At 36.3% G+C, this 14,139-nt stretch overlaps 1 protein-coding gene across 1 annotated transcript in view; it reads left to right on the top strand.

Moving 5' to 3' along the window:
* Positions 1-14,139, top strand: part of LARP1B (La ribonucleoprotein 1B) — a 146,132-nt gene that overhangs the window by 4,416 nt on the left and 127,577 nt on the right. Inside the window, 3 exon segments of the mRNA XM_082642345.1 lie at positions 10,040-10,098; positions 10,486-10,545; positions 12,486-12,660. Of these exon segments, the coding sequence (XP_082498471.1) occupies positions 10,040-10,098; positions 10,486-10,545; positions 12,486-12,660 (294 nt within the window).

The raw sequence follows: 14,139 nt of genomic DNA, 5'->3' as shown, positions 1-14,139 counted from the left end.
TCTCGAAAATGGCTACTAATTGATACTCCCACTTTCAGAGTACGAGAAGTAAGTAGGTTTTTTTACATGTTTTAAAAAATTTTTGTTTTATTTATTCTTTATACAGCAGGTTTTTATTAGTTATCTGTTTTACACATGTTAGTGTGTATATATCAATCCTGATCTCCCAATTCATCACCCCCACCCCCACCCCCTGCCACTTTCCCCCCTGGTGTCCATACGTTTGTTCTCTACATCTGTGTCTCTATTTCTGCCCTGCAAACCGGTTTGTCTGAACCATTCCTCTAGGTTCCACATATATGCGTTAATATACGATATTTGTTTTTCTGACTTATTTCACTCTGTATGACAGTCTATAGATCCATTCACGTCTCTACAAATGACCCAATTTCGTTCCTTTTCATGGCTGAATAATAATCCTTTGTATATATGTACCACATCTTCTATATCCATTCGTCTGTCAATGGGTGTTTAGGTTGCTTCCATGACCTGGCTATTGTAAATAGTGCTGCAGTTAACATTGGGGTGCATGTGTGTTGTTGAATTACGGTTTCCTCTGGGTATATGCCAAGTTGAGGGATTGCTGGGTCATATGGTAGCTCTATTTTTAGTTTTTTAAGGAACCTCCCTACTGTTCCCCATTGTGGCTGTATCAATTTACATTCCCACCAACAGTGCAAGAGTGTTCGCTTTTCTCCATACCCTCTCCAGCATTTGTTGTTTATAGATTTTCTGATGATGCCCATTCTAACTGGAGTGAGGTGATACCTCATGGTAGTTTTGATTTGCATTTCTCTAATAATTAGTGATGTTGAGCAGCTCTTCATGTGCTTCTTGGCTATCGGTATGTCTTCTGTGGAGAAATGTCTATTTAGGTCTTCTGCCCGTTTTTGGATTGGGTTTTGGATTGAGCTGCATGAGCTGTTTATATATTTTGGAGATTAATCCTTTGTCTGTTTGTCTGTTGATTCGTTTGCAAATATTTTCTCCCATTCTGAGGGTTGTCTTTTCGTCTTGCTTGTAGTTTCCTTTGCTTTGCAAAAGCTTTTAAGTTTCATTATGTCCCATTTCTTTATTTTTGTTTTTATTTCCATTACTCTAGGAGGTGGATCAAAAAAGATCTTGCTGTGATTTATGTCAAAGAGTGTGCTTCTTATGTTTTCCTATAAGAGTTTTATAGTGTCCGGTCTTACATTTAGGTCTCTAATCCCTTTTGAGTTTATTTTTGTTTATGGTGTTAAGAAGTGTTCTAATTTCATTCTTTTACATGTAGCTGTACAGTTTTCCCAGCACCACTTACTGAAGAGACTGTCTTTTCTCCATTGTATATGCTTGCCTCCTTTGTCATAGATTAGTTGACCATAGGTGTGTGGGTTTACCTCTGGGCTTTCTATCCTGTTCCATTGATCTATATTTCTGTTTTTGTGCCAGTACCATATTGTCTTGATTACTGTAGCTTTGTAGTACAGTCTGTAGTCAGGGAGTCTGATTCCTCCAGCTCTGTTTTTTTCCCTCAAGATTGCTTTGGCTATATGGGGTCTTTTGTGTCTCCATACAAATTTTAAGGTTTTTTGTTCTAGTTCTGTAAAAAATGCCACTGGTAATTTGATAGGGATTGCATTGAATCTGTAGATTGCTTTGGGTAGCATAGTCATCTTCACAACATTGATTCTTCCAGTCCAAGGACCCAGTATATCTCTCCATTTGTTTGTGTCATCTTTGGTTTCTTTCATCAGTGTCTTACAGTTTTCTGAGTACAGGTCTTTTACCTCCTTAGGTAGGTTTATTCCTAGGTATTTTATTCTTTTTGTTACAGTGGTGACTGGGATTGTTTCCTTAATTTATCTTTCTGATCTTTCGTTGTTAGTGTATAGGAATGCAAGAGATTTCTGTGCATTAATTTTGTATCCTGCAACTTTACCAAATTCACTGATTAGCTCTAGTAGTTTTCTGGCAGCATCTTTAGCATTCTCTATGTATAGTATCATGTCATCTACAAACAGTGACAGTTTTACTTCTTCTTTTCCAATTTGTATTGCTTTTGTTTCTTTTTCTCCTCTGATTGCCATGACTAGGACTTCCAAAACTATGTTGAATAATAGTGGTGAGAGTGGACATCCTTGTCTTGTTCCTGATCTTAGAGGAAATGCTTTCAGTTTTTCACCATTGAGAATGATGTTTGCTGTTGTTTTGTCGTATATGGGCTTTTTAAAGTTGAGGTATTTTCCCTCTATGCCCACTTTCTGGAGAGTTTTTTTCATAAATGGGTGTTGAATTTTGTCAAAAGCTTTTTCTGCATCTACTGAGATGATCATGTGGTTTTTCTTCTTCAAGTTGTTAATATAATGTATCACATTGATTGATTGGTGTATACTGTAGAATCCCTGCATCCCTGGGATAAATCCCACTTGCTCGTGGTGTATGATCCTTTTAATGTGTTGTTGGATTCTGTTTGCTAGTATTTTGTTGAGGATTTTTGCATCTATATTCATCAGTGATATTGGTTTGTAATTTTCTTTTTTTTTTTGTAGTATCTTTGCCTGGTTTGGTACCGGGGTGATGGTGGCCACGTAGAATGAGTTTGGGAGTGTTCCTTCCTCTGCAATTTTTTGGAAGAGTTTGAGAAACATGGGTGTTAGCTCTTCTCTAAATGTTTGATAGAATTCACTTGTGAAGCCATCTGGTCCTGGACTTTTGTTTATTGGAAGATTTTTAATCACAGTTTCAATTTCATTGCTTGTGATTAGTCTGTTCATATTTTCTATTTCTTCCTGGTTTGGTCTTGGAAGGTTATACCTTTCTAAGAATTTGTCCATTTCTTCCAGGTTGTCCATTTTATTGGCATAGAGTTGCTTGTAGTAGTCTCTTAGGATGCTTTGTATTTCTGCAGTGTCTGTTGTAACTTCTCCTTTTTCATTTCTAATTTTATTGATTTGAGTCCTCTCTCTTTCTTGATGAGTCTGGCTAAAGGTTTATCAATTTTGTTTATCTTCTCAAAGAACCAGCTTTTAGTTTTATTGATCTTTGATATTGTTTCTATTTCATTTATTTCTGCTCTGATCTTTATGATTTCTTTCCTTCTACTAACTTAGGGTTTTGTTTGTTCTTCTTTCTCTAGTTCCTTTAGGTGTAAGGTTAGATTGTTTATTTGAGACTTTTCTTGTTTCTTGAGGTAGGCTTGTATTGCTATAAACTTCCCTCTTAGAACTGCTTTTGCTGCATCCCATAGGTTTTGGATCGTCGTGTTTTTGTTGTCATTTGTCTCTAGGTTTTTTTTTCCCCCTGTGGTACGTGGGCCTCTCACCGCTGTGGTGTCTCCCATTGTGGGGCACAGGCTCCGGACGCGCAGGCTCAGTGGCCATGGCTCATGGGCCCAGCCGGTCTGCGGCACGTGGGATCCTCCCGGACCGGGGCACAAACCTGTGTCCCCTGCATCGGCAGGCGGACTCTCAACCACTGCGCCACCAGGGAAGCCCTCTAGGTATTTTTTGATTTCCCTTTTGATTTCTTCAGTGATCTCTTGTTTATTTAGTAACGTACTATTTAGCCCCCATGTATTTGTGTTTTTTACGTTTTTTTTTCCCTGTAATTGATTTCTAATCTCCTAGCGCTGTGGTCGGAAAAGATGCTCCATATGATTTCAGTTTTCTTAAGTTTACTGAGGCTTGATTTGTGACCCAAGATGTGTCCTCTCCTGGAGAATGTTCCATGTGCACTAGAGGAGAAAGTGTAATCAGCTGTTTTTTGGATGGAATGTCCTATAAATACCAATTAAATCTACCTACTCTGTTGTGTCATTTAAAGCTTGTGTTTCCTTATTAATTTTCTGTCTGGGTGATCTGTCCATTGCTGTAAATGAAGTGTTAAAGTCCCCTATTATTATTGTGTTACTGTTGATTTCCTCTTTTATGGCTGTTAACATTTGCCTTTTGTATTCAGGTGCTCCTATGTTGGGTGTATGTATATTTATAATTGTTACATCTTCTTGGATTGATCCCTTGATCATTATATAGTGTCCTTCCTTGTCTCTTGTAACATTCTTTATTTTAAAGTCTATTTTATCTGATAGAAGTATTGCTACTCCCGCTTTCTTTTGATTTCCATTTGCATGGAATATCTTTTTCCATTTCTTCACTTTCAGTCTGTCTGTGTCCCTAGGTCTGAAGTGGGTCTCTTGTAGACAGAATATATATGGGTATTGTTTTTGTATCCATTCAGCAAGCCCGTGTCTTTTTGTTGGAACATTTAATCCATTATGTTTAAGGTAATTATTGATATGTATTTTCCTATTACCACTTTCTTAATTGTTATGGGTTTGTTTTTGTAGGTCCTTTTCTTCTCTTCTGTTTCCCACTTAGAGAAGTGCCTTTTGCATTTGTTGTAGAGCTGGTGTGGTGGTGCTGAATTCTCTTAGCTTTTACTTGTCTGTAAAGCTTTTGATTTCTCCATCAAATCTAAATGAGATCGTTGCTGGGTAGAGTAATCTTGGTTGTAGGTTCTTCTCTTTCATCACTTTAAATATATCGTGGCACTCCCTTCTGGCTTGTAGAGTTTCTGCTGAGAAATCAGCTGTTAACCTAATGGGAGTTCCCTTGTATGTTATTTGTCATTTTTTCCTTGTTGCTTTCAATAATTTTCCTTTGTCTTTAATTTTTGTCAGTTTGATTACTATGTGTCTCGGTGTGTTTCTTCTTGGGTTTATCCTGCCTGGGACTCTCTGCGCTTCCTGTATTGGGTGGCTGTTTCCTTTCCCATGTTAGGAAGTTTTCGACTCTAATCTCTTCACGTATTTTCTCGGGTCCTATCTCTCTCTCTTTTCCTTCTGAGACCCCTGTAATGTGAATGTTGTTGCGTTTAATGTTGTCCCAAAGGTCTCAGGCTGTCTTCATTTCTTTTCATTCTTTTTTGTTTATTCTGTTCGTGGCAATGAATTCCACCATTCTGTCTTCCAGGTCACTTATCCATTCTTCTGCCTCAGTTATTCTGCTATTGATTCCTTCTAGTGTATTTTTCATTTCAATTATTGTATTGTTCATCTCTGCTGGTTTGTTCTTTAATTCTTCTAGGTCTTTGTTAAACATTTCTTGCATCTTCTCTGTCTTTGCTTCCATTCTTTTTCCGAGGTCCTGGATCATCTTTACTATCATTATTCTGAATCTTTTTTTCTGGAAGGTTACGTATCTCTACTTCATTTAGTTGTTTTTCTGGGGTTTTATCTTGTTCCTTCATCTGGTACAAAGTCCTCTGCCTTTTCATTTTGTCTATCTTTCTGTGAATGGTTTTCCTTCCACAGGCTGCAGAATTGTAGGTCTTCTTGCCTCTGCTCTCTGCCCCCTGGTGGATGAGGTTATCTCACTTTTTTTTACATTTTTTTAAGGCACTCATTTACTGTAGCAATATGCTATTTTATGACATTTTTCCCTTAAATGTAATAAAACATGTGATTCATAACTGTCAATGAGTTTTCTTAATTAAAGCTTTGCTAAAGATTATGGTCATGAGTAAAGTCGCCCGTCATACTGCAGTTTTTGTTTTCAGTATCCAAGCTCTTAAAATGAATTCCTCATCTATTAGGAATTGTTTCCTTATAGATTAAGATATTAGAATAATATTCAAAGAAGTTGTATAGTGGCTCACTAGTGATGTTTGAAAAATGGATATGTGAAGATCACACACTTGTTCATGTATGTTTATATATACTTGGAGCCACTGGTAGCTTATATTTCTTAGGTTTCATCTGCCTGAAAAAAATTTTTTTAATTAAAATTTCTTTATTTTTTAATTTTTAGGTTGGCTTTCTTTTTCAGTCTTAGGTTTTTTCTAATGATATGCTAGGAGGGCAGTTTCCTCCATTTTGGCTGGAACATGGGAAAATGAAAATATTGTTTTATTTTATTTTATTTTTTAATTTTTTTATTTTTTTTGCGGTACGCAGGCCTCTCACTGTTGTGGCCTCTCCCATTTCGGAGCATAGGCTCCAGATGCGCAGGCTCAGCAGCCATGGCTCACGGGCCCAGCCACTCCACGGCATGTGGGATCTTCCCAGACCAGGGCACGAACCCATGTCCCCTGCATCGGCAGGCAGACTCTCAACCACTGCGCCACCAGGGAAGCCCTTGTTTTCTTTTTTTAAAATAAGTTTATTTTATTTTTGGCTGCGTTGGGTGTTCATTGCTGTGCACGGGCTTTATCCAGTTGCAGCAAGTGGGGGCTACTCTTCATTTCAGTGCGCAGGCTTCTTATTGTGGTAGCTTCTCTTGTTGTGGAGCATGGGCTCTTAGGCCTGTGGGCTTCAGTAGTTGTGGCTAGCAGGCTCTAGAGCCCAGGCTCAGTAGTTGCAGTGCATGGGCTTATTTGCTCTGCGGTCTATTCGCGGACTAGGGCTCGAACCCGTGTCCCCTGCACTGGCAGGTGGATTCTTAACTACTGCACTACCAGGGAAGTCCTGAGGTCATTTATGTACATACAGTTATCTGTAAACCTACAGTGAACATTTTTTATTTTTTTTGGTGGGGGGGGGCGTGCCGCTCAGCCTGCAGTATCTTAGCTCCCCAACCAGGTATCGCACCTGTGCCTACTGCAGTGGAAGCATGGAGTCTTAACCACTGGACCTCCAGGGAAGTCCCTGCAGTGAACATCTCATACTGACATCATTGTACCTTGTCTTGATTACCAGATGATATCTCAGAAATGGAATTGTTTCATTAAAAAGTATATACATTTTATTTTATTTTATTTATTTTTAAAAATTGTATTGGGTTATTTGATTTACAATGTGTGTTAGTTTCAGGTGTACAGCAGAGTGATTCAGTTATATATATACACATATATTCATTCTTTTTCAGATTATCTTCTCATATAGGTTATCACAAAAGATTGAGTAGAGTTCCCTGTACTATACAGTAGGTCCTTATTGGTTATCTATCTTATAAGAAAGTATATATATTTTATTATTATTATTATTATTATTATTATTATTATTTTGGCCACGTGGCTTGCAGGATTTTAGTTTCCTGACCAGGTAATGAACCTGGGCCCTTGGCAGTGGGAACATGGAGGCCTAACCACTGGACCGCCAGGAAATTCCCCAAAAAGTATATGCATTTTAAATCACAGATTACCTTTGAAAGGTTCTACTACTTAATACTCATTCCAACAGCATGAGAGAAATGTCCATTTATATAGGTGGGTCAATGCTTGGCATTCTCTGTTTTGTCAGAATGATAGGTGAAAACTGTTCTGTTTTACTTTACATTTCTTAGTACAATTAAGTTAACATTTCATATTTGGCCACTGGTATTTCATTTTTGAATCATCTCTTTATTTTTTACTCAGATGTATTTTTTTTTTTAAAAAGCTCAGTGTCATTCTTTCAACAGAAAAAGAGTGGGTTGATGAGGTGGTCTAAGAGCAGCACAAAGGACTTCCTTATGTGGAACTTGGAATTAGACAAATGTGTTCACAGTTGGCATTGCACATCTGCATGTTCCCTTTCTCCCTCTGTTAGGGAGTCTGCCCTGTGAAGTTGACAGCATGAAGGAGCAGACCAGAATGCTTGCTTTTTGTGGACAGCTAGCTCCCAAAGAAAAGGGCGGAAAGGTGTTGGCTTTGCAAGTCATTTCTTTTCCTAAACTCATTAATCAGGAAATATACTGTTTCTGTGGGAGGAATTGGGACTTGAGAACAGGAATGTTCCAGGAAAGTCTTCCTTTTAAAAAAGTAAATTAGGGGTTTCTCTGGTGGCACAGTGGTTAAGAATACGCCTGTCAATGCAGGGGACACGGGTTCAGTCTCTGGTCCAGGAAGATCCCACATGCCGTGGAGCAACTAAGCCTGTGCGCCACAGTTACTGAGCCTGCTCGCCTAGAGCCCGTGCTCCACAACAAGAGAAGCCACTGCAATGAGAAGCCAGCCCACACACCACAACAAAGAGTAACGCCCTCTCGCCACAACTAGAGGAAACCCGCGTGCAGCAACAAAGACCCAATGCAGCCAAGAATAAATAAACAAACAAATAAATAAATAAATAAATTCATTAAAAAAAAAAAGAAATCACTTTCCTGTCCCAGCGTATCCAACCACATTGGCCAGCATAATTTGTCAAATACCTTTTAATGAGAATAAATTACAGTATTGATTGTGTACTTAATGATACTCCATCGATAAAATGTCAGAATTATAGAGGCCACAGAGTTAAATGTGCACTTTTTTCCCATTGTATTTCCTGAGGAGGAGTTAAAGTTGAGAGAGTAAAATTTAAACAAAAATCCAAAATTTTTGAGTTCAAAAGAATTTATTGAAATCAAATCTCTCTCCCTTTTGTTATTTTTAAAATTTGTTTAATATTTGTTTTTTTAAAGATTTTTTCTTTATGTGGGCCATTTTTAAAGTCTTTATTGAATTTGTTACAATATTGCTTCAGTTTTTATGTTTTGGTTTTTCAGCCAGGAGGCATGTGGAATCTTAGCTCCCTGACCAGGGATCGAACCCATGACCCCTGCATTGGAGGGCGGATTCTTAATCACTGGACCGCAAGGGAAGTCCCCTGACTTTAAAGCAATAGAAAGATTATTAACTCATGCTCAAATATTTTTTGGTTTGTAAATAACATTTAATATTGAAGTTAAAAAGTTTTATTTTTATGTGGTCAGAATAATTTTTTTAATTTCTGACCTTAATTTTGTGATTATTAATGTCTAATTCATTTGTAATAAAACTCGCTTGTGTGGCCTATCCCTAAATACTTTTCAGTACATCAGGTAGTTTGTATAAGGCTGTTTTGTAACCACCAGGCACTTAATTTACTTGACTTAGCAATGTTTTGGGACATGTTTTCTACTTTGTTGAGGGAAAGGTCTTTCAAATGTTCTACACTGTGTAACTTCCATACAATATACGTGGTATTTACAAAATATACCTCAGTCAAATTCTAATGTTCAAATATTGTTTTTGTTAAATTAGGTTTTTTCCTGCTTCCCTTTTTTCCCTATCTGTCCATATTTTTTTCTGTATCTCATTTTTGTTAGTGAAGTATTTATCCTTATGCACATTAACACATATGTATACACTTATATATGTGTCCCTAAAGTATAAAGAAGTATAAAGCAAATACCCATGTACTCACTATTCTGCTTTAGAAATAGAATTACTACAATATTCAGGATCCCTGTGTGCCCATCCCTGGTGATGTCTTCATCCTTCATCAATCTTCCTTTCATGAAATCTTATTTGAATGTTTCTGGGTTTTAACTCAAAGATTGCTTTATTTTAGTCTATGAATTGGTCATTGCCATGATTTATGGGATTCATGTTTTGCCGAATTACTGTGTTTTCTGTAGCTGCAGATCCCACGTTTATTCTGCTTTTTAATATTTAGGTCATGTTTAGCTAGATGATCATCATGGTAGATAATGAATCAAGATACAAGACACTGTAAAGCTTCATTACAATGAAGACTATATATTTGTCAATCTTTGTGTTCTTATTCAAGAGGGACAAGTGATGATACCATGAGTCTTGTACAAACTTTTACAGAGATCGCTTCTATTTTTTTATGGCTTGGATCTAGATGCAGCGTATTACAGTTGCCAAACTTTGTTTTCTGACAACAAATAGTTTGAAGTCTTCTGATTTATTTTCTGCATGCTCCTTGATGCATGTGAATGTATTTATATGTATATATAGTATATATAGAGAAATGTATTCCATTGGGAGTTGATTCACTAACTTTACTGTATTAAAACATGTTATATTGCTAATTTTTCCGTGTTACATTCTGTAAGTGAACGGATTGGTCTATCAGTTCAGTGTAAATAAACTTAATATTTTCTACTTCTTGATTTGAACACTGAAGACCACTTTGAATCTACATTTGAAATGTAGTTGATTTCTCGTTAGGAATTTGAGTCTCAGAACTTTGGATTTTGTTGAAAATAATTATTCCACTGACTTAACTGAAATTGGTTTAATTGTTATTTTGCTAAATATTTTGCATGATGTGGTTGTAAAAACAATTCTATGTTTTTTTGTTTTGTTTTAGAGCCCAGTTCCCCCCAAATTATAAAAGCAGGAAAACTCAAGACAAAGAAATCCAACAAGGTATGTCATGACAAGAAATAGTTTTTAACTATTTTGAAAGGAACTCCTCTTAGATTATTGTGTATTTTTCTCTTCTAAGTCTATCATTGATAGTTAGTTTAAAGTTAATGTGCTAGAAAATTGTAGCCTTTATCCAAATCCCCATATGCCTCTGTTATCCTGTCTCTATCAGTTTAGTCAAGGTCATTATTCATGCCACATGTTGGATCATAAGACATTACTCTTGCTGTGTTCTGTTGTTTGGAGAAGGTTTTACATTATTTTTGCAAATGCCTGCATATAATTGAATGAGGGTGATTTTAAAAATTGCTTTCACTTTTAGAAAATATTTTTTCTACTTAAAATTTCTAAATTGCAGACATAACACTTCTTTTATTTACCTCTTAGGCTAGTGATTTCAGCGATATGGTGAACTGGCCAACACCAAGTGAATTAGTGAACACTGAAGTGAGTATTGTTTTAAGACTTCTTTTTTTTTAAAAAAATAAAGGGAAGGTATTCTCATTTTAACATGCTGAATTTATTTTACTTCAAATTTAGAGAATTGCATTAATAAAATACCCATTTTTCAGATACCTTGATTTCATTCATCACATTGCCTTCATCTGGTTGTATTCTCAGGACCATACATTTGGAAAGGATGGGGTACCATGCTGTCAGCTTCACGTAATGCCTACAGTAGATTACTTTTTAATGTGTCTAAGTGAAGCCCATTTTGTGTTTCAGAATGTATTCTACATATGTTTTCTTTGAGTTACAGTCTTTTCAATGTGTGAAGTCCTAACTCTATATATACACATGCATATATATGCATATATATCATATCAAGAGATGTTCAGTAAATGGATTTTTAATTTGTCTATGAAGTTCTAAAAGATGTTCTGGGATATTCTATCAAAAGTCTTTTTAGAGAAGTAGCATATATGGTATTTGGTTACATGGTTTCATTTGACACTGTACATCTTGCTATTTGTAATTTGTGCAGAATTATTGGTGTGTAGTTTAAACAACATGTAAAGCAGCTTAGTTGTTGTATAAATGACATAATAAACTGCACATATATAAAGTGTACAGTTTGATATACTTTGACCTATGAAACCTTTGCCACAAACAAGATAATGAACTTAATTTGTAATTCTTCCTGTCACATTCCACCCCCTCACCCCATCATCCCAGACAACCACTGATAAGCTTTCTGTCACTTAGTTAATTTGCATTTTCTACAGTTTTTTTTTAATTGGAATATAGTTGATTTACAATGCATTTTCTACAATTTTATGTAAGTGGAGTCATACAGGATGCATTCTTTTTTTTTCTGGCTTTCATTTAGCTTAATTATTTTGAGATTTATTTATGTTATACGTATTAGTAGTTCATTCCTTCTTATTTTCTGGGTAGTACTCCACTGTATGGATATAACACTGTCCAGTCACCTATTGGTGGACATTTGTGTTGATTCCAGTTTTTGGCTATTAAGAATAAAGCTGCTATATCAGGACTTCCCTGGTGGCGCAGTGGTTAAAGAATCCGCCTGCCAATGCAGGGGACAAGGGTTCGAGCCCTGGTCCGGGAAGATCCCACATGCTGTGGAGCAACTAAGCCCGTGCGCCACAACAACTGAGCCCGCACGCCTAGAGCCCATGCTCCACAGCAAGAGAAGCCACCGCAATGAGAAACCTGTGCACCACAACAAAGAGTAGCCCCCGCTCGCCACAACTAGAGAAAGCCCACATGAAGCAACGAAGATACAACGCAGTCAAAAATAAATAAATTTATATTAAAAAAATAAATAAAGCTGCTATATAAACATTTGTGTACAAAAATTTGCATGGAATAATGCTTTTGTTTTTCTTGGGAGTAGAATGGTTGGATTTTATGGTAGCTATTTATTTAACTTTTAAAACTACCAAACTTTTTATTCCACCAGCAGTGTATGAGAATTCTAGTTATTCTGTAGCCTCACTAATACTCAGTGTGGTCAGCCTTTTAATTTTAGTCAGTCTAGTAGGTGTATAGTGGTATCACACTATAGTTTTTAATTTGCATTTTTCTAATGGTGTCAAGCACATTTTCATGTACATTTGTCATCAGTATATCTTTTTGATGAAGTGTCTGTTCAACTCTAGCCCACATTTCAATTTTCTTGTTACTGCATTATAGAGTTCATTATATATTTTAGGTACAAGTCCTTTTATCAAATACTTAGCAAATATTTTCTTCCAGTTTTTCAAATGACTTTTAACAGTGTCTTTTGTAAAGTCGTTTTTTATTTTTGATAAAAGTTGTCATTCTTTTTGCGATATTTAGGTAAGGTGTTACCACAGATTTTTGGATATGTTGGTGAAAATGTTCATGAAAATTATTTCATTCAGAAAACCTTTTTGCAGTGTCAGAGTGTCATCAGCCTAGGAAATAAGAAGCCACAAAACAGAAAAGAAAGAGAAGACAAAGTTGAAAAGACAAGTAACAGTGAAAGCAAAGAAAGCCGGGAAACAAAATTAGATGGTCCTGGTGAAAATGTCAGTGAGGATGAGGCTCAGTCAAGTAATCAACGAAAGAAAGGTTAGTTTGTTTATATCTTCATTTTGATTTTTAAGTTTTTGAAGAGAGTTGTAGTAATGAAGAATTGTATTTAATCAGTTGATTCCTGGTAGTCACCAGTTAGTAGTTTGGATTTCTTCAGGATACCATCTACAATGGTAACTGATTTTGCTTTTGTAGCATTTCTGAACTATGAGACTTTCCTCTCTACGTTTGACTTGTATTTTATGTAAGAATGGATTTAAATTCCACCTATAGAGGTGGGTGTAGATATATTCTTGGAAAGTTGTATGATAACTATTGTTTTTTAAATCTGCATTGGAACGGCTCTCTTTTTTTCAGGAAATTTTGAGAAAATATTTTTCTGAGACAAAATTGAGAACAATCTTGGTCAACTCTTTTTCCTCATTGCATTCCCCCATTACGCTTTGAAGGAAAAAAATATTGTCTTTACATCCTTTTCCATATTCTTTTAGGAACTTCTCATGTGTCTAGGGACAGATTATGATTTAACTGGTAAAAGCATATTCTCATTCAGTGTTCTCAGTCTCAATAAAAGTGTCTTCAGGGGTTTTTAGGCAGAAAAGTTCTTTAAACTGTCCAAAGGTCAGTAGCTGAGGCAAAGTAAACTCTGGGGAGAGGGCAGGGGTTGCTATTGGAGAGGTAGGAAAGGTCCATGTTATTCAGGGCTTTGGTAACTTGGAATTGGCATTTTAAGTGCTGTGGGAAGCCATTGAAGCATTTTAATTCTTGGAGGTGATGGGGCATGGGAGGGGACATTTCATGATGAAGTAGTTGCCAGCCAACTTCTTTAATAATGGAACTAACAGCCTACCGTATACTGAGCACTTACTTGAATTTTTGTTTTTTGATGACTATTATCCTTAGCTGCAGGGTAATCATGAGGCTCACTCCATATAGTATGCCAAGGGTAATTGCTCAGAAGTGGTGGCAGTAGGACAACCATGTAGTTGTTACAAAAAATTTCCCCATTTCTTGAATGCTTAATCACTTACCTTTTTCATGCTCCTTTGATACATAAGTAGTCTTTTTGACTGTCTAGAAGTCATACAGGTAACAAGACCTATCCTGCTCTAAAATTTGTCTTCCTTGTTAGTTGCTTCAATTAAAACTGATTAGCCAACACTAAAATGCGGGTGTTTTAGTTAAAGTAATTTTATATAATCGGGTCATGTATTGACTCTCCTTAGAGCACACATGTTTATCTTTAAGTGCTTATTTATGCCCAAAGAATCTCATTGATAGAATTTACAGTATAGACTTTAAGGAGTTTTTAGATTCTTTATTATTCTCTTTTCCTTATCTGTCTGTAGTTTGCAGTATTAGTAGGAAATTAGTACACTAATATTCCCTTAATTACTTTGATAGTTTTTCCTTTGCCCATGAGTCTTTTTGTTTTAGTTGACATATATAGTGGGCAGAAGACTGAACATTTTGAAACCTTAACTATGGAATTCATGAAGAGGTAACCTTCAGAAT

This window comes from Mesoplodon mirus (assembly GCF_964341445.2).
Source record: "Mesoplodon mirus genome assembly, chromosome: 2".
Classification (NCBI taxonomy): Eukaryota; Metazoa; Chordata; class Mammalia; order Artiodactyla; family Ziphiidae; genus Mesoplodon; species Mesoplodon mirus.
Note: the sequence above shows the minus strand (reverse complement) of the source record. Positions and strands in the feature narration are given on the sequence as shown.